The following is a 20,469-nucleotide window of genomic DNA, read 5'->3' on the forward strand; positions in this document are numbered from 1 at the left end:
AGTGTTTTTTTATGTGCTGGAGGATCAGTTGTGTCAGTCGTTGGTCATTATGTCAGTTGTAGAAAGTTCGCGAAAATGAAAACCATAATAATTCGTTTTTATTCAATTATTTCACTCTTCATACAAATATACTCTCCATGAGCAGAAATAAATGTGAACAAGTTATTTTTAGTTTCTTTGATGGGAAATAGTGTTCAGGCTTTGTGGGGTTAAAGAAACCTAGGATTCAACACAGTCGCTGTACTGTAATGCAAGGGTTGCGGGTTCAGCTCTTGCCGGCGATAAGTTATCTTTTCGTCCACTTTCATTTCCCTTTTCTTGGTTATTTTCTTCATTCCAATTGCAACCATACCTAATTTCCCCGATGCTTTCTTTGGCTTCAATCTGTTGGCTTTATGGGGTCATGATTAAAAATAAATCTAACCCCTCGGTTCCCCATTTTCTCTGGTTTATTCATTGAGAGGGTCTCGAATCTGGCAGCCTTGATGTCATTAGGTAGCATGCGAGGGTCTATTAGCCACGTGCCTGCTCTCCTACGATCACGTGTTATGTGACGCCATCGGGCTAAAAAGGATGTTCCACATCTGCCCACCAAGGTTCTGAGTGGTGCTGGCTAATACTCCTAGGGCTAGATCTAGTAAAACAAATACCCAAATTAGTGGATGAATTGATGGCCGTTGCCATAGCACAACTGGTAGTGCAACACATGCCTAATGCGGAGGTTGCGGGTTCAGCTCTCGCCGGCGACAAGTTATCCTTTCGTCCCCATTTTATTCCCTTTCCTTCATTATTTTCTACATTCTAAGTGCTACCAAACTTCATTTCCCCGATGCTTTCCTTGGCTTCATTGTCTGTTGGCTTTACGTGGTCATGATTAACAAAATCGAGCCCCTCGGTTCCCCTTCTCTCGACTATCAAAGTAACACAAATGGACACCAGATTGGTGTGTCCATCTACTTTCAAGTAGATAGAAACATCCCTCGCATTTTGTGCAAAAATGTGGCATTGGAGGGCAATATACGATCAGTTCACTGCAGTAAGCGTGTTTCATTACTAGAAAATCAGACCAAATATTTCACAGTGGAATGCCACCATGTACATCTCAATGAGAGCCATCGACCGTCTATCCACACCAACATGGCGACGGTGCTGCCACCTACAGTGTGATCTCGCCACGAATCGTGCGCAAAAACAAAATCTAAAATTGGTTTAGCATAGCCTTGCAAATGTGTGTGATTGCGAATTGTGCAACAAGTCAAAGCTGAAAACAATATCAAGCAATTTCTTTCTCTGTTTGATGTTGTATTTAAATTTTTCGAGTAGGATTACTGGTTCTTTATTGCAGTTGTAGAGTGCTTGTAGTTACATAGTGGTTGTATATTCTGTTACTGTTGCTTATCAGTGCCCCTTTGTTGTATGCAAAATCCACTTATTTTTTGCAGTTGTGCATAGACATCCTTTATGTTCATTTGTCTTTTTGTGAATATTTTGCGCGCTGAATGCTTACATGGTGCTAGAGGCCTAATCAGGGGTTTTCCATGTCACGTTTTGCCCAAGCATTATGACAGTAATGCAGCATTATTGCATTACTGTCATAATACTGGCAGCATTAAGCATTATGGCAGGTGTGGGACTCCTGCGCCAATTGCGCCATTTTGATACAAAGGCAAATTACTGTACCAAACACATAAAATTGACTGAAATTGCACCACACTTCGCCAGAATGGCTTCGGCATGTGTGTTCCGTCAGTGACCGTGAACAACGAGTGGATTGGTTCTCCAAAAAATTACGCAGCCGTTCACATTCCGAAACCGCGTGACGGCGCTTCCGGCCGGCCCATGCGCGGCCACTCCTGGCTGTTGTCGCTGCTGTCGGAACAGCCAGGGTGGCTGTGTTTAGAGTGTACTAGAATACCATCGAGTGAGGCGAGCGACGCAACGCTCCCTAGCTGCAGCGCAAAACAACAAAAAGTAGGCTGAGGGAACAGCGAGAAAACTATATATTGGGGAGGCACATGCTGCAGCGGGTTCAGAGGGCAGGCATCTTGTCCCCAGGGCTGGTATAAAGTAAAACTTCCAATCTGTCTTTATGCCCATATGGGCGAGGCCTGAGCCATTTTGTGCTATCACAAATGGCTAATGGCAGATTTGGAAATGTCGCAGTTTCGCTTGCAAGGCTAAGCATTGATTGCAATAGCAAATTAGTAGACAGCTATGCGAAGTAAGGATAGTAGTTTTATCGGTCTTATAATCTTGTAAACATTCGCTTACTAACTAAATTAACAAGCATGGTGTCACGCATGCACAAGCAAACATGAACACGTCTCGCTCGATCGCTGCTAAAACACTGGAGTGAGGAAGCGCAGCAGCAGCAGCGAGCAAATTGACCTTTGTGGTGCCTCTCGCTTCAACGCGAACTAAGTGGGGAAAACAGCGCACACGAAGCTATCAGCACTCACACTCTGTCCCCATCGCAGATTGCTTTCAAGGTAGGGCCCACGCGGTCGCACCGTACACAGCAGCTGACGGAGTAGAACGCCCCCCCCTCCCTGTGGTACCTTGTGCGCGCAATGGAAGACGGCGCGCTTCCTCCATGCTTGCCTCCCTTGTTTGCGCGAGATTGAGCCGCCATGGTTGGCTCACCCTCGCACGCTTTCACTCACATATACAGTATATGGCACGCGGCGACAATGTTATCGCCCCTGGACTTTATAGGAAACATCACGTCGACGCCAGAAATGCGCCTGGAGTATCCAATCATTGCTATCGCAATAAAAACAGATTGGAATGGTTTTACGTTATACCAGCCTAGGGTCGATTGCAGCTCTCTGGGTCTGCGGTGAAATATTGACAATATTTAACCTTTTCTCAGGGGCTGCATTTCACCCACTAACAACTTAAAGTTATCACTCAGCGCAAGACGTGCCTGCATGATTGGAACTTACTGGAATTTTATCGATGGTTCTATCCATTGTCTGTTGTCACCGAAGCTTGTGTAACCTGATTGCATGCGCGACGCGAATTGTGTAGTACTTTCTGGAAGACATGAATGCACCAGCGATTACTCTGGAACCTTCGATGACTCATGTAAAAAGCCGACGCGCTTGACCCGCTGATCAGATTTTCGAAGTCGCCGGCTGTGTTCGCCGCCATCGTTGTGCTATGAGTGTAGCCTGTTTTTCTGGGCTCAGGTTTGCTACTGTGTTCTTGACCGTCACTACCACTTGACAATATGGTGAACCAGAAATTGTTACAGCGTCGATTGGACCGTCTAATTTGAAAACATTTTTCCACTATCATATTGAGCATCGGCGCAGGAATACATAGTTTGATCATAGTGCAACCAATGTTTCCGGCTTTACAGGAAAGCATGCGTCGTGCCGCCACTCTTCCATATTGTACTCTATCTATACCTAAAAGTGCGCTTCTGCTATGCACTTCGTAAAACTTTCTGCTGGGCGAGTTGGTTCATACTTGCAAAGGGAATGGTTATGCGCAAAACAAAAAACACGGACACAGCGCTCGTCCCCGTCTATTTCTGTGTCCGTGTTTTTTGTTTTGCGCATAACCATTTCCTTTGCAAGTATGCACTTCGTGTTGCTTTATTCTGTGTTTTATCGTGGTTTTGAAGTGCACTGCCATATTTCATTATTCTACCAAAATTCAGATTGGCATGCTCCAAACTGCTTCAAAATGAAATTTTATCTGTTCCAAATTGCTATAAAATCTCATTTTATCGGCTCCAAATTGCTCCTCCAAAATCCAATTTTTTCGGCTCCAACCTGCTGCAAAGCACAATTTGACCTGCTACAACAATTGCTTCAAAATGACTTTGGGCAGTCCCACCCCTGGTACTGCTAACCAAATAAATAAAACTAAAATAAATCGAATTAGTTCTTTGTTATTACAAAAATTAGTGCTTCCGACCATGAATGAGTGGCAGCGATACGCGTTAAGTTGAAACCACCACAAAGGTTAAGTGTTGTGGTCTGAGACGCTTGTGAAACGATATATTTGCCCAAATGCTCAAAAAAAAAAAAACGACTACATCAAAACCTGGTAGCCTGTGGACGACACCTATGATAAGGCACTCAGTATCGGAAAATAATTAGCAGAACACCACCTCGACACAAGGTACCTCAGTCATCTGCACAATCCTCGGACCACTTTTAAACAACACAATGCCCCCTTGAATAGCAAGCTTTTCTATAATGAAACCCTAGCGGTACAAATTCACTATCATATGCATCAGCATGAAGCCACATTTATGTGAGTGTGGTTACATCTGATTCGTGGATGGCAATCAAGTGCTTAAGATCTATTCGTTAAGACGGGAACAAGTAGCACTTGAATGGGACTAAGTGAGTACGACAGAGAAGGTGCTAAACTAACAAGCGCTGGTTTATTGTGGGAAATGCAATATACAGGGTATTTCAGCTAACTTGAGCTAAGTATTTAAAAAAAACATAGGCGCTATGCGTGTCGTATTGGCGCAGTATTGTTCTGAGTCGTATGGAGCATGTCATATTTTTTCCAATCTGTCAAGTTGAGTAATTAACGAAGATTACTTCATGAACTTTTAAAATATTAACTCTAGCGAAAAATCTTCAATACAAAAGTTGTAGCGCTTGTTCAGAAACATCGGATTGTTTCATCTCTGCTAAGATAACTACCCTGACAAATTTTTTCCAGCATTTCTTTGAAGTGCGTGCAATTTTAAAAATACCACATGACTGCCAGCTAAAACGCCGCACTTTTAGTGCCCTCAAATGTAAGTGGAACAAATTAGCGAAGGCTGCTCCGCGTACAGAGGTACTGAGGTTGACTTAGCGGCATATCGTCGAGAGCTCATCCCTTGCACTGAACAAAATCCATATGTCTATTTTACCTGCGACCCTTTTCAATTTATGCGAGAGCTCAGACATAGGGTATGACAGCTGTGCTCACATGAGGTTCTGTGTGTCCTGTCCTGCCCTTCCCCTAGACAGGATCACCAAAAGGCTTTTCTGAAACAGCCATAGGCAGGGCCATAGGATACCCAGCCTGAGTGAGCCGATGCACTCAGTGCATGAAGCTACTAGCCACCTGGTGGTGGCATGAACGGGCCAGAGCTACTCTGAGGCAGGAGACTGCAATCATAGGTCGGCGCACTCACTCACACTCACTCGCACTCATTTCAAAGGCGTGAGTGCGAGTGAGTGCCACTGAGTGTGAGTGCAGGTGAGTGCCAGTGAGTGCGAGTGCGAGTGAGCGCCACTGAGTGTGAGTGCGAGTGAGTGCCAGTGATTGTGAGTGCGAGTGAGTGCCTGTGAGTGTGAGTGGAGGTGAGTGCGAGTGAGTGCCAGTGATTGTGAGTGCGAGTGAGTGCCTGGGAGTGTGAGTGGAGGTGAGTGCAAGAGAGTGCCAATGAGCGCCTGTGAGTGTGAGTGGAGGTGAGTGCGAGTGAGTGCCAGTGAGTGCGACTGGAAGTGAGTGCGAGTGAGTGCCAGTGCGCGTGAGTGCCAGTGCGCGTGAGTGCCAGCGTGCGTGAGTGCCAGCGAGCGTGAGTGCCAGCGAGAGTGAGTGCCAGTGAGTGTGAGTGGAGGTGACAGCGAATGAGTGTGAGTGGAAGTGAGTGTGAACGTGGTGAGTGCTTGTGAGTGTGAGTGGAGATGAGTGCGAACGTGACTAAGTGCTGTGAGTGTGAACAGGGTGAGTGCTTCTGGGTGTGTAGAGGTGAGTGTGAACGTGAGTGTGAGTGCAGGTGAGTGTGAACATGAGTGAGTGGTTGTGAGTGTGAACGTGGTGAGTGCTTGAACGATAAGCAGAGGTGATATCGGTTCACCTTGCTTGCGGAAAAATGGAGGCACGTTGTTTGTACAAGCTCACTAGCGGTGATGACTTATTGCACTAGCAGATTGTGCACGCCAAGATAGAAACCACTCACTAAGGTCGTAATAATCCAAGGATCAGTCATGAGTGAGACAATGCTAATCAGGTGAGTGGATATATTGCGAAAGCAATTATACGGACACTGCAAGAGAACTTCTGCCGTGGTCGTGGATGTCGTTGTGAGGTTCCGTATAAAGTTCAAACACGGTAAAATCGTCGCAGCGTGCCGGCGGTACGCTGCGTGTGCAAGCTTGCGAGGGTCAGCCGACACTTGCTGCTCAATCTCGCGCGTGCGAGGGAAAAGGCGGGGCGGAAGCACGCTGCCTCTGTCGCGCGTCCGGCATTGGGGGGGGGGTCGTCTTGCTCTGGCGGCGGCCGCGTGGGTGTTGTATCTCGAAAGCGATCTGCGACGTGGAAAAAGGGTGCACCCGCGCGCCTCCTCTTCAAAGCGATTTGCGACGTGAACAATGTTCAGCTAGAGCCGGTTACTTCGTATGCGCCGTGTTTTCGACGTTTAGTTCGCTGTGAAGCGAGAGGCGGCACGAAGGTCAATTCGCTCGCGGCTATAGCTGCGCCTCCTTACTCCAGCGTTCTGACAGCGACTTTCCGCGGTCATCGAGCGAGATGCGTTCATGTTTACCTGGGGCGCGATCTTGTACGCGTTCCAAAATGGAACGGAGGCGTTCCGTTCCATCGAGCCGCACACGATTGGTCATTTTGAACGTCGCGGTTGAAATTGACCAATCGTGTGCGGTTCGATGGAACGGAACGCCTCCGTTCCATTTTGGAACACGTACAAGATCGCGCCCCTGTTCGCGCGTGACGCCGTGCTTGTCTATTTAGTTAGTAGGCGAATGTGTACAAGTTTATACGACCCATTAAACTACTATCCTTGCTTCGTATAGCTCTCTACTAATTTGATATCGCAATCGAAGCTTCGCCTTTCGGGCGAAAGTGCGACATTTTCTTTAATACACCGGGGAATATGTATGGGCTGGAGAGCTGATGGCAGACATATCCAAATCATGACCGGCAAATTTTGCCATGACTTCCACTGATTGAAGACGTTTAATACCGTGTGATTTGCTACAGCTTCGCTGGTCATCCGCCTTCAGAGGGTGGAATGGCTCCTCATTTTCTTCCTGCTTCCCTCTTGTACACGTACAGGCTCCTTATATAAACAGACAGAGCGGAAGAGGGACTAGCCAAGTTAGCACAGAGTAACAGACACGCACGCTCGCATACATGGAGAAAAAGCGAAGATGCAATAATAGATACCGCCTTGTTCTCCTTTTTGTGTTTGTTTCGGCGTTAAGTGGTTGACTAAGTATACGGACAGTCAATCTCTCCCTCTATTTCCTGCTCTCTTGGCTCAATCTGACCGAAGGGGAGCTTAGCGAGCATGGGTGGCAAGCATGCACACGTCTAATGTCAATGACGGAGAGATGGACAGAGAGAGTTTGGGGCTGACGTCAATGTTTATGTCACCATGAATAAATTGAAACGAAAACTTAAGTCGTGCTAGTTTTGCTCTACTTTGCAGTGTTAATAAACCAGCTCTCTTTAATAATTTAGTCAATGAATCCGATAAGTTGTATTTATTAAAACATAACCTTATTGCCTTCCTCTACACACCTTCCATTCTTGCAATGAGTTATTTTGTGTACCGAAACCAAACAATATTGGCGTGCTCCAGCACTGTTCGAACAAGCATTTTGGAGGCCAGCAAATTTTATCTGAGGCCGCAAGACGAAGGTGTCTTCTCAGAAAGAAGAGTCGGTTTAGTGCTCAGCATGTACATGGATTTCCACTTGAGGTTATTTTGTTAACATGGCTTTCCCATCGGAGAGCGTATGTTAAAGTGACACCTAAATGTTTACGCTGAAATGCACAAGTGAGAGGTGTGTCATTAATAATGTAAGTAAACTCAGATATCTGTTTCTTTCTTACTATTAGCGTTACAGATTTTTCGGCATTTAGAGTCATCTGCCACTCCTGACACCAAGGCAGAATTTTGTATATGGTGATTATCACTGTGATTAATTTCGCGGTACGAAATACGATAGTCAGCGAATAGACGGATGTTACCATGTAATCGGGAAGGCAAATCTTTTATGTATATAAAAAATAAAGCTGGGTCCAAAACACTGCCTTGGCGCACTCCCGATGCAAAAGGTGCTAAATTGGAAGCTTCGTTATTAATATACACGTATTGTGAGCGGTATAGACCGGCACAGTGACTCATGAGTGCACTCACTCACACTCGCACTCATTTCTAAGGGGTGAGTGCGAGTGAGTGCCAGTGAGTGTGAGTGGAGGTGAGTGCGTGTGAGTGCCAGTGAATGTGAGTGTAAGTGAGTGCGAGTGCGAGCGAGTACCAGTGAGTGTGAGTGCAGGTGAGTGCCAGTGAGTGTGAGTGCAGGTGAGTGTAAGTGAGTGCGAGTACGAGCGAGTGCCAGTGAGTGCGAGTGATTGTGAGTGTAAGTGAATGCGAGTGCGAGCGAGTACCAGTGAGTGTGAGTACAGGTGAGTGCCAGTGAGTGTGAGTGCGAGTGAGTGCTAGTGAGTGTGAGTGCGAGTGAGTGCCAGTGATTGTGAGTGCCAGTGATTGTGAGTGCAGGTGAGTGCGAGTGAGTGCCAGTGAGCGTGAGTGCCAGTGAGTGTGAGTGCAGGTGAGTGCCAGTAAGTGTGAGTGGAGATGAGTGCGAGGGAGTGTCTGTGAGTGTGAGTGGAAGTGAGTGCGAGTGAGTGCTGTGAGTGTGTGTGGAGGTGAGTGTGAAGGTGAGTGAGTGCGGGGCCTGGAAAAAATTATGGTGAGTGAGTGTGAGTGAGTGTTCTCCCACACTGCCGACCTATGACTGCAATATTTCCTTTAACTATTTTTGAGTGCGCAGACGTGAAGGGTAGAATACTTTTCTTCGAGCCGGGATTGTATATCCAGCATGCGTGATAACTTTCAAACAATATCTCGAGGGCTAAAAACCTTATCTTATTGTCTGAGTGATGCTCGATCGTTAGTTCCAAAGGTTTCATTACCCACTCAAAGACGTACAAAATTTCTTTTGCATGGGAAAGATCGCCTGTTTTGTCGGTTCTGTGAAGCACAAGGAAATCATGTACAAACTCGAAAACTTGAGTAACGCTTGTCAGAAGGAGGCTACCCATGAGGCTTCTGTTAAAATGCAGTAGCAAAAGGTTGCTAAGAACGGGAGCAATACTGGTACCAATGACCAACTTCATAACACGCGAGGTTGTGGCACAAAAGGAAAATATTTTTCACCTCAAACGAAACGGCACCTAGTTGCTCAGGGCACCTTAGTCTGAAGGTATATGGGACCACTAAACAAAAATGCTATTTCTTCTGCCTCGATTTCTGAGATCATCAAGCTTTTCCTGGGTCCTTTCCAAATTGTGCTCGATATTACTGACTTATGATTCGACAACAACAAACTTTTCTTGGGTTGAAGTTAGGAGCTCAAGACACGACTTCAAGGAATCGAGCCTGCCCTTGAATTGTTTTAGTGCATAGGTTATGACAATTACCGCAGCACTGAACTCGTTTATGTCCCTTATAATTTCTTTTTGACTGTCAGCAACTGTAAGAATGAGCTCACGATCAGATAAGGCATCTCTGAAAGAATCATAATCATTCACATTATTCCCAGACATTGTGCAAGTTTCACTGCCATCATCACAGCCATCATAGAACCAGAATTTTCTTCCACATCGCCGCAACACGTGTGAGCAGATTGGCATAGAAACACAAGGAAGTAACAGCTTTCTCCAAGTTATCTTTCAAGCTCCATGGGCACAGCAGCAGCAACAGACAAACATTGTTACTACGCAAGTATTTAGTACAAGGTAGGTAACTAACCTACACAAAGAAGATCAAAGGCTTGTAGAACATGTTCGTAGGCGCACTGCTGCCATGCCCACTGAAGCTCTGGGTTTAAATATTAATTGGTTGATGCCATCATACGTGCACAGTTGCACATGTAAGGGTTGGCGACGAGCTTGAGAGGCAGTGCCTTGATGATTCAGCAGGTTGTCCAATTTTTTTTATGTATCTATGCCGTCGGTATGGAATGGTCCTTGTGGGCTCATAGGAATCCGTGATTTCGGCCCACACCTTTGAGGACGTGCATGCTTTGAGAACAAGCTGTTCAGGATCTGCAAAAAGATCAGTGGCTTGTAGAACATGTTTGCTGGCTCACTGCTGCCATGGCCACTGAAGCTCTAGAGCACCAGACGCGGGTTCATTGGTTGATGACGTCATATGTGTGCATGTAAGGGTTGACGACGAACTTGAGAAGTGGTGGCTGGATGATTCTGCAGGTACAGTAAAACCTGATTAACTTGGATTTAACGGCACTGGAAAAAAATTCGATTTATCCGAATGCCAATTATCGAGGGTACCAAGAGAACAATGAACGAATGTTCACTACATCAACATGATTTTTGTTACCAAATGAATGTGCAAATCATGTTTCTATTTTGCACAAAGACAGTGCACAAGCTGCTATTCTCGTCATCTTGTTACTGATTAGCTGTCGTGGCCGCGGAGCAATACCCGTGCCTTTATCCGAGTTGTGCTTTTCGTTGCCGCACGCACATCCCGATTATTTTTTCACCAGTGAGCGGGTCGGCAACAAATCATCCGTCCATCTCAGTGTAGCCGGTGGGTTTCATGCCAGCGTGTGTGCTACAGTATTACTTAAGCATTGCACTGATTCAAAATGAAACTATTGCTTGCCGCATGCCGCTGCAGACTAAACTGCAGTCGCTATCGACGTAACCATGTATGGATGGTGGCCATGCACTTCTGAAGGCATGCAGCAAATGCGCACTGAGTCAAAATAAAACTACTGTTAGGTGCAATCGCTGTGGATGAAACCGGGGTCGTTATCGACGCTGCGATCATGAATGGTGACAGCGCAGTTCTGAAGGCGCATAGCCAACGCACACTGAGTGAAAACGAAACTACTGTTTGCTGCAGCGCTGCAGATGAAACCACAGTCGCGATCGGCGCAATCACGAATGGCAACTATGCTGTTCTGAAAAGCATGCATCCAATGTGCTGTCATGCACAGCGGCAACCGCAAGAATAAAGGCTATAAAGACAAACACAAAGCATTCCAACGTCTGTCGTTTTCGGCTGATGACGCAATGCGGACTCCGCCACTTCATTAAGATGCTGGAGCACGTTATCGCCTCCCAAATTTACGACCATTATTAATGTATTGTTTAGGATACCTTGCAGGCCTTTAGGAAGACATTGGGTCAGAGGAGATTACGGCCATATAAATGCAAAACAAGCATTATTCAGAACAATAAAAAAAGGCATCAGTGTAATAAAAGCACTTCATACAATGCAATAGCATGAAAAGTCAGTGCGAAAATTCATCTGAAATGAAAACTAAGAAGCAAATAGACACAGAATGAAATGTGTGTTACATGAAGATCATTGTAATTTCAGGGTAACCACACAAAGGCAAGGGAAGGTATATCAATTGATAACCCACCGCAATGTAAAACGAGGGGGAAAAAACGAAAGAACACGGCAGACAGCAATAAACTTTGTCATTGACGATAGGCTGAATGTTCACAGCTTATGAAAAATGTGTGAATTCACCTGTGATTTGTTCACAAAAATAATGAACATCAAACACACTTGGAATTTTGTACTACAAATCAATGGAGATGCTTGATTAGAATACAGAAAGTTACAGGGAAAGAATAAAGACACACAAGGAAAAATGAAGACAAAAGGACTAGAGGGTGCAGACCGCAAAGTGTTCGACCAGCCAACTGCGAAATGTGTCATGGTTTTTATGGCATAACTTTTTCTTTCCAAACAAACAAGGATTTAGTAAGGGCTTATCGTACGAAACCCAACTATTTTAATTCACGACTGCATTACATTTTAACCTGAACTAGGGCCTGCGGAACTGACTGGATTTCTTTAGATTTTTCAAAAGCCTTTGATCATGTAGCTCACTGCCGACTAATTTCTAAACTGTGCTCTTTGTGCTTAGATTCACTGATGCTATGTGGGATCCGAAACTTTCTTTTAATTGGCAACAGTTCACTGTTGTTAATTTTTCTTCCCCGCTCTCTTACGTTTCCTATGGTGTGCCACCGGGCAGTGTCCTCAGTCTGCTATGTTTTCTTATATTTATTAACGACTTACCGAGTAACATATCTGCTCAGGTGCAAACTTTTGCTGGTTGTATAATTTACTGGCCGATTACTAGTTCTTAATGCCACATAAAAAGTCAAAATGGCTTTGACCTTATGTCACCTTCTACTCGCTTGGGAGGCGGAGAGTTGCGTATGTGCCCTACTCTCGATGGAGGAGAGACACAACTGGCGGCACAGCGAACGAGGATTTAATATTTACAAGAACGGTAGAAGCACACGGCACACAACACTAAAACCGAAACTCAAAACTAAAGGCACGCAAAACTAAAGACATGACTCAACGTAGGTACTTACTTAATAGAAAATCCAAAACTCTAACTAAATACAACACTACTAAAAAAGAACTATCTAATTTCCGGAGCCTAGCTCCGCCTTATAAGTCTCTAGGTCAGTCCTAGTCTTCGCTCGCCAAAGTCTGGCCACCCTGGCCCCGGCCTAACTGCGTTGCAAATCAGAAACGTAGGCTCTTACGGACCGACGACTTGAAGTTCCTCTCGTCGAGTCCAAGTCGTATTCATTCGGGGCGTCGTTACTGCCGTAGGTGCCGACGACTCGCGTTGCCTCTTTTGTCGGTGGTGAGCTTGTCGGTATCTCGTTGGTGATGAGTTCGTCAGGGATTCTTCAGCGATGGCGCTCGACGCTGCTTAGGCCTACCTGGATAGGCCTAGCGTCGGGATGCATCGCAACCTCTTCGTGAGTGCCGACGTGGCGTCCCGTAGAGAATCGAACGTGCCGGTCTGCCGCAGAAGGGGGATCTTCTCTGGGGTGCCCGGTCCTGCCGTGAGAGGCTGCAGCCAGTCCAGGAGCCTCACTCGAACTTGCCGAGGTCGACGGCCACACCTTGGACGGCCAACGTCACGGACTCGGCCAGACCCCCAAGTCTCCCGTCGCCACCGAAAAGCGCCACCGCGTCAAACTCTTCGCGCCCAGTCGCGGCCTCCGCGCTGTCCGGCGCCGCATCCGAGCCTCCGCACCAAAAGAGAAAGGGAGAAAGCGCATGGCTGCGCGCTGTTCTTTTTCGCAGCCGTCGGTGGGGCGCCGTTTATTCGTATCAACCGACGCGGGTCGAAAATCGATTCGTAAGAACCGTTCTCTAGCATGTTGCAAAGTAATGGGGCTCAGCTGGGACCACAGAAAAATTTGTATCATCCGGAAATTCGTATGAGCCGTGATCGTATCATTGAGATTCCACTGTATATCTGATTTGGCACACGACAGTTGTCTGCATCAGAGAAATCGCCGCTCAACTCGCAGCAGAGCAACCGACGCACACGTCTAAAGCGTAATGGAACCGTGTGTGAGAGCGCACGCAAGAAAACTTGATGGTTGTGCACCCATCACAAAAACAAATGGAGTTATAAACTTGCAGTGATCCTTCATTCTATATGCCAGCGAGGGGCAATTCTCAAGTTTTCTCAAGTCTCAAGAAAATAAATGCAGGCATGGCAGCATCATTTGTATATGGAGGCATCGTTTGCATATACCAGCGCCTGCCTGTGAACAGATGTAATTGCACCCCTGTGCACAATAAACGAGCTAGCATCTAGCGGTGACCCTTTGAGAGATTAGAAGCCAGAAACCGGTTTTTACGAGTGAAACGGATGGAAACAGCCCGTGAGAGGAAACCAAAACTGTCACACACCAGCGCAAAGAAGCCGTTGAATGAAAACCAATAGACTATGAGCGAAAAAAATTCCTTGTATCCACACAACGTGGCAGCACTTGGTGGGCAAGAGTTTAAAAATTGTCACGTTTTTTTTTCAAACATACAAATGGCGGCGTAAATATGACATTGGCCATTTTGGACTTGTTTGCAGCGCCGTACAGTTACGTCTTTCACCCTCAAAGGTTTCCAGGTGTGCAGCCAAATATGTCCGAATAATCGGAGTTTGATGCCATTAAATCATTTATATGCCTGCTGGACAAGAGGACGAGGTTTTAGTGTAGTCCCGTTTTTCCATGTATCGGTGCCATCAATATGAAATGGTCTTGGCATGCGAATAGTAATTTGTGATTTTACCAACTCCCTTGAGGACAACAACACATGCTTTGATAACAAGTTGTTCGGGATCTGTACAAAGATCAAAAGCTTGTACAACATGAACACTCCATGTTGTGCATGCATTTTTATACTGACCCCCAAAGCAGCCATGATGGTGTGGTAAAAACATGAGCAATAATTATTGGCATGGAATGTACAAATTTGTGCAGAAACATGTTTGCACCTGAGCAGCCCGACAGCGACGCAAGATGTCCCCATATTGCTTGGCCAGCCCATTACAACCTTTGCCGTGTCCTGCTTGCCCGTTCAACCTCGTCGGTATAGACTTCTAACAGCGATCGGTAGATAATTGTCGCCATGGGTCACCTTACCCAGTATGCTGAAACTGCAACACTCCCTGTGGCAGCCACTCCTGGCATTGCTTGTTTCCTCTTGCAGCATTTTGTTCTTGGTCACGGTACACCACAAGAATTGCTCGGTGACCACGGTTATGTTCTTTTCGAAGTCATCCAAGAGCTCTTGGCTGCATGTCCGAGTGTCCAGTGTGCGACTAGTATCTGTCATCCTCAGAAAAACCACCTCGTGGAGCACTTCAATCATATCCTAAGGGACATGCTAGCCACATACGGGGCCTTACTCCGACTGTGATAAGGTTTTCCTTTTTCCTACCTTCGTGTACAACCCCACCACTCAAGCTACCACTGGCTTTTCTTTTTCCTATATGCCTTTGAACTATCATGTACACTTGATAAAATGCTCCCACACTGCCCTGATAGGCCCAAGTACAAACCACTTCCTGACGTCGCCCTGCACACTGAAGAGTGCCATCAGCTTGCACAAACTTTCACATCTAACCAGCAAGTCAACAAAAGGGCCTGCGTGACATGAGTAAATTGGACCCCATATTTACCAACAGCACCCTTGTCTGGCCATGCATGCTGTCCACCTCCAAGTTTTCCACAAAGTACCTAGGGCCTTACCATGTCATTGAACACCCTTTCCCAGTGCTAGGGGTAACGCCATGCAGCTAACTACCTTTTTTCGTATTTTATACAGCCAAGTTATGTTTGAATACATTGTGGTACCCCATACTAAATGACTATGTATAACATGAAAAAGAAATAACAAATTATAAATTAATAATGTGATGTTCAACGGCAGCAAATACCGTAAACGATTTAACATTCCAATGATCTCCAAAAGTTTGCTGACATGATTAGATCCCACAACATATTTCTTTTGTGCGGTTTAATTACGAACATAAGAAGTTGATGCCACTGCTCGAAAGAAATGGAAATTCGCTGGAATTTAGATTCTGCTAGGCTGTGCGAGTCTTCCGTGAAATACCTGCGCTCTCAGCAGTGTGCTCTGTTCATGCAGATTCAAGAACCACTGGAGGGCATCATCGAAGTAATTGGTGAAGTGACGGCCAAGTTGGCGATTGTCTGTGAAAGTTACGTGCGCTTCCCACCTGCAACAACAGAAGACTTCGGTAAGCACACGCTGAATGAAATCTAGGGTTTGACGCGAACTCGTCCGATTGGGGGGCACAGTAAATCTGGCACTGACCACAGCAAGAAAAGTTTCAAAGAAAAAAAAGACATTTAGCTTCCCATGTTGATTTGTGAACAAGGCTGCCATATGGAAACTGAAACATCTTTTGTTTCATTTAACCTTTTATTTCTGTGCTCGGTGTCTCTTTTACTATGCCATGAGCGCGTGCTGCTGTGAAATGCTTGAGGGTGGAGTTTGTGTGTTTTGCAGATGTGTCCTGTGGGTTATGACTCCTGCAGAAATTGACTGTGGGTCTTTGATAAGTTTCCAGTGGTTCAAGCAATTCTACATATAGACAGATTTGTGACTGCCATAGCAAGAAACTTCTGGGTGTGTGCGTTCAATGTATGAGAAGTTGCTTTCTGCATTTTCAAATAAAAGGAAGTATCGTGCCTCAACTTAAATATTTACAATTTTGCATACAATATAGACAACATTGGTTTGTAAAGTTGTGATAACCTGCAGGGGAAACTGCAGAAAGTCTTTGGGCTGCTGTTTTGCCCCAATGCTACTACTCGCCATTGTCTTTGCTGACCACTCTAGAGAAAAGCGGAAGCTTACCAGGGTCTCTGTAAACAGCAAAGCAGCGCCATTGCAATGGCAAAAATGCATTTGCCATTAGGCTAGTTTGTCAAGAATATCATGCATAAATGCACTGCCCCTGTCTGTCCCCAGAGTGCAAGCCCTGAGCATGGGTAACAATGAAGGGAACCTACGGAATCAATATTTATAAAAAAGCATACGAAGGCAGTAGACAATAAAACCATGGAAAGCAAGAAACATTTTAGCAAACAACCTTTGAATGCAACCTGAACATGTCAACTTGGTGCATGTTTAACTCTGGCTCTCAACATCTCTTGAAAGTGGGCTAGTTGGTATGACTACCTTCACTGGTACATTGTACCTCTCTCTAGACAAATAAAAACGTGACAGGATGGAGCACTGTTCTTCAACTGAAAAGCGTCAGTTATGTCCAGTGCTCTGTTCACTTCTCCATTACCGTAGACTCGTGATAATGTCACAAAGAATTAATTCAAGCTCGCCGAAAGAGAACAGCCTTCTTTAATGATGGCCGACACTCAAGAGAACGCGCTCACACCTGTGCGCTTCATCGTCTTCTCTCTGGCGATCTTGTGCCTGTAGTGGGCAGCTGACTTCTGATGATCGCTGCCTGTAGTGGGCCGCTTATTTCGCGTCATTACTCCCCACGTGAAAGGCGACCGTCCCGGTCACCAGTCGGAGAGGGTAAAAGGCGACGGAGCGCATGGGAGAGAGTTGATCAGAGGGGCACTTTTTCGCGGGCATAGTACGGCTTCATCTGTACTACTTGGACAATCTCGGCTCGTGCCCGCCGTCGGCTCGAGCTCATATTTGTACTCTGAGGGACGACCTCATAGTCCACGTCGCTGAGTCGCCTGACGATCTTGCACGGGCTGAAGTATCTGCGCAGTAACTTTTCTGACAGCCCCTGATGACGGACGGGTGTCTACACCAAAACGTAGTTGCCGGGTTCGTATTGAATGTTCCTTCAGCCACTGTTGTAATGGCGGGCGTTGGCACTCTGCAGTTGCGGATGCGGTTGCGAGCAAGCTGTCGGGCTTCTTCGGCTTTCTGGACGGTGTCGTCAGCATTGTCACTTGTTTTTCCGTTGTCTACCGGGAGCATGGCATCTAAATCTAAAGGTGTTGTTACGCAGCACCCATAAACCAGTTCAAATGGTGTGAATCGGGTGGTTTGCTGCACAGCCATACTGTATGCGAATGTCATGTATGGTAGAATTTGGTCCCAGGACTTGTGCTCTACGTCAACGTAGATCGAGATCATATCGACCATAGTTCTGTTAGGTGCTCCGTTAGGTCATTAGTTTGTGGGTAATAGGCCACGGTTTTCCGATGATTGGTGTGGGTCAGCGTGACGATCTGCTGCATTAAGTCTGCAGTAAACGCAGTTTCTCGATCGGTTATTAAGATGGTAGGGGCCCCGAGACGTAGTACGATTTCATAGACAAAAAACATCGCGACTTCTGTAGCGGTTCCGCGGGACACAGCTTTGGTTTCCACGTACCACGTTAGGTAGTTCATTGCGACGACTATCCATTTGTTTCCTGTGGAGGGACATAGGGAACGGGCCGAGGAGATCCATTCCCACCTGCTGAAACGGTGCTGGAGGAGGGTCCAGGGGTTGCAGAAGACCAGCAGGTTTCAAAGGTGGAACCTTGCGCCGTTGACAATCACGGCAACTTCTCACGTAGCGCTGAATGGACGAGAATAGTTATGGCCAGTAATACTTTTGGCGTATGCGCGCTAACGTCCTGACGAAGCCTAGGCGTCCGGCACACGGGTCGTCATGACACTCCTGCAGCACTTCGTGCAGTGAAACTGAGATGACAAGAAGGTACGTTTCTTTTCTGTTTTCGAAGTTCTTTTTGTAGAGCACGTCGTTCTGGAGGCAGTAAGAAGTCAGACCTCGTGACATCGGTCGTGGGACAACAACGTCGGCTCCCTGAAGGTATCTGATGAGAGGAAGCTATGTACTGTTTGCACGTTGGAGGTCAACCATCTCAACAGTGTCTACTACACAAAGAAGTGGCAAGTCTTGCTCTACGTCACTGGGCTTCGAAGGTATAGGTGCACGTGAGAAGCAGTCATCGTCGCCGTGCTTCTGTCCGGATCGATATACCACTGTGACGTCGTACTCCTGAAGGCGGAGGCTCCAACGAGCGATGTGGCCTGAAAGGTCCCTAAGACTCGCAAGCCAACACAGTGAGTGGTGATCACTTACTGTGCGAAAAGGTCGGCCATAAAGGTAGGGTCGGAACTTGCCGATGGCCCAAACGACCGCTAGACATTCCTTTTCAGTCGTGGAATAGTTGACCTCCGTCTTTGTCAGACTGCTGCTCACAAAGGCTACTACTCGTTCGGCGCCGTCTTGCCGCTGAACGAGTATAGCACCAAGCCCCACGTTGCGGGCGTTGGTGTGGATTTCTGTGTCAGCCTTGCCATCGAAATGTGCGGGTACAGGGGCTGCCTGCAGTCACTTCCGCAATTCTGTAAAGGCTTCCTGGTGTTCTTCCGTCCACTCGAAGGGTACATCTTGGCGTGTTAGTCTCATTAATGGTTCGGCGACCTGAAAATCTTTGCTTGCTGAATCTGCTGAAAATCTTTCGACAAAACGACGGTAGTAGGCACAGAGAGCTAATAATCGCTGAACTGACTTCTTGTCTGTTGGACGCGGGAACTTGGCGACGGCAGCTAGCTTCTCGGGGTCTGGCCGAACACCACGGAGGCTGACTACGTGTCTGAGAAACATTAGCTCCTGAACGCCAAAATAACATTTCTCAGGCTTGATAGTCAGATTTGCTTTGCTGATTGCGAGGAGTACATTCCTGAGTCGTTCTAGATGTTCATCAAACGTTCTTGAATACACCACAACGTCGTCTAAGTAGACTAAGTACGTCTGCCATTTCAGTCCAGAGAGAACAGTGTCCATCCTATGCTGAAATGTGGCAGGTGCAGAACACAGGCTGAATGGGAGGACTTTAAATTCATATAATGCATCGGGAGTCACAAATGCCGTTTTTTCGCGGTCACGCTCATCTACTTCGATCTGCCAGTACCCAGAGTTAAGTTCCAACGAGGTGAAAAATTGGGCGTGCTGTAGACAGTCCAGAGTGATATCAATCCGTGGCAGGGGATAAACATCGCGTTTGGTGACACTATTAAGCTGTCTATAGTCTACACAGAAGCATAGTGTATTGTCCTTCTTTTTAACTAAAACGACGGGTGACGCCCATGGATTGATGGACTGAATCATGCCATCATTTAACATGTCTTGAATGTGGTGCTTTATCACATCCCTTTCTGCAGGCGCAATGCGGTAAGGATGCTGACAAACAGGGCGTGCTGACTTTGTAGGAATGCGATGCTTCGTAACAGAGGTGCGCCGTACTTTAGACTCAGTTGAGAAGCAGCCAGAGAAGTCATTGACAAGGTCAAGTAGCTTCCGATAAGCCGGAGTTAATCTGAATGCGATCGTTCAGGTTGACCTTTTTTGATGAATTAGGGGAAGCAGTTTCTAGCGAGGCGACAGCTGTGCCTTGCGGTAAATGCTTATATTCATTGCTGAAGTTTGTCAGCAGGACTAATGAGCATCTGTGCTGAAGCTTAACGAGGCCCTGTGCAAACATATTTTTGGTACTTTACTTTAATTCAAGCCAAATTAAAACTATTGGCTGGCCTGCTTTGTCTTCAATGTATTTAAAAGCCACCTAATTTAAACTACACAATTTGTTTCATGCTTTTTGCTTGTCCTTATTAACAAACATCTGCCTTTGCCATCACTAGCTGCACATTTAGGTGTTCATATCACTGAAATAGCTTAAAATAAATCTGATTGCCTGCCTGCACTTGTCAGGGGAGTTGAAACCACATGGACCACTCTGGTGCAAAAAATGTAACACATACATTGTTCTGCACACCTCACTCTCTCCAGTTGTGCCCCCCTGTGTGACAAACAAGGGAGTGTCCACGATAGGTCAAGTGTGGCAGAGCAGCCCACGGTGCAATTAACCAAAAACAGCGAGGGGGCTTTCTTGATCATTTTGAACCTGCCTGTGAGGGGCACATAAAAGTCAAGGAGGGTGTTTCTGAAGTGAGTTCTATTGCACTTTGCATTTTCTCCCCCTTTTTTGGGCTGTATAGTCCCAGTGGCACACATCAGACCTTACACCCTTTATATTATTTGCACATGTCACCTATTTGTCCTCTACCAGAACACTCGATACACATTGCAACCCACGTGGCCTCTCTTGCTGCCACTGCAGAAATGTCCGGGCTCTGGCT

At 46.4% G+C, this 20,469-nt stretch overlaps 1 protein-coding gene across 1 annotated transcript in view; it reads left to right on the top strand.

Annotated features, from left to right (window-relative positions):
- LOC119441331 (replication protein A 14 kDa subunit) overlaps nt 1–20,469 on the top strand; it is a 52,177-nt gene that overhangs the window by 6,194 nt on the left and 25,514 nt on the right. Inside the window, exon 3 of the mRNA XM_037705948.2 lies at nt 15,455–15,566. Coding sequence (XP_037561876.1) covers nt 15,455–15,566 — 112 coding nt within the window. The remainder of the gene's footprint in view (nt 1–15,454; nt 15,567–20,469) is intronic.

Source organism: Dermacentor silvarum, chromosome 2, assembly GCF_013339745.2.
Source record: "Dermacentor silvarum isolate Dsil-2018 chromosome 2, BIME_Dsil_1.4, whole genome shotgun sequence".
Classification (NCBI taxonomy): domain Eukaryota; kingdom Metazoa; phylum Arthropoda; class Arachnida; order Ixodida; family Ixodidae; genus Dermacentor; species Dermacentor silvarum.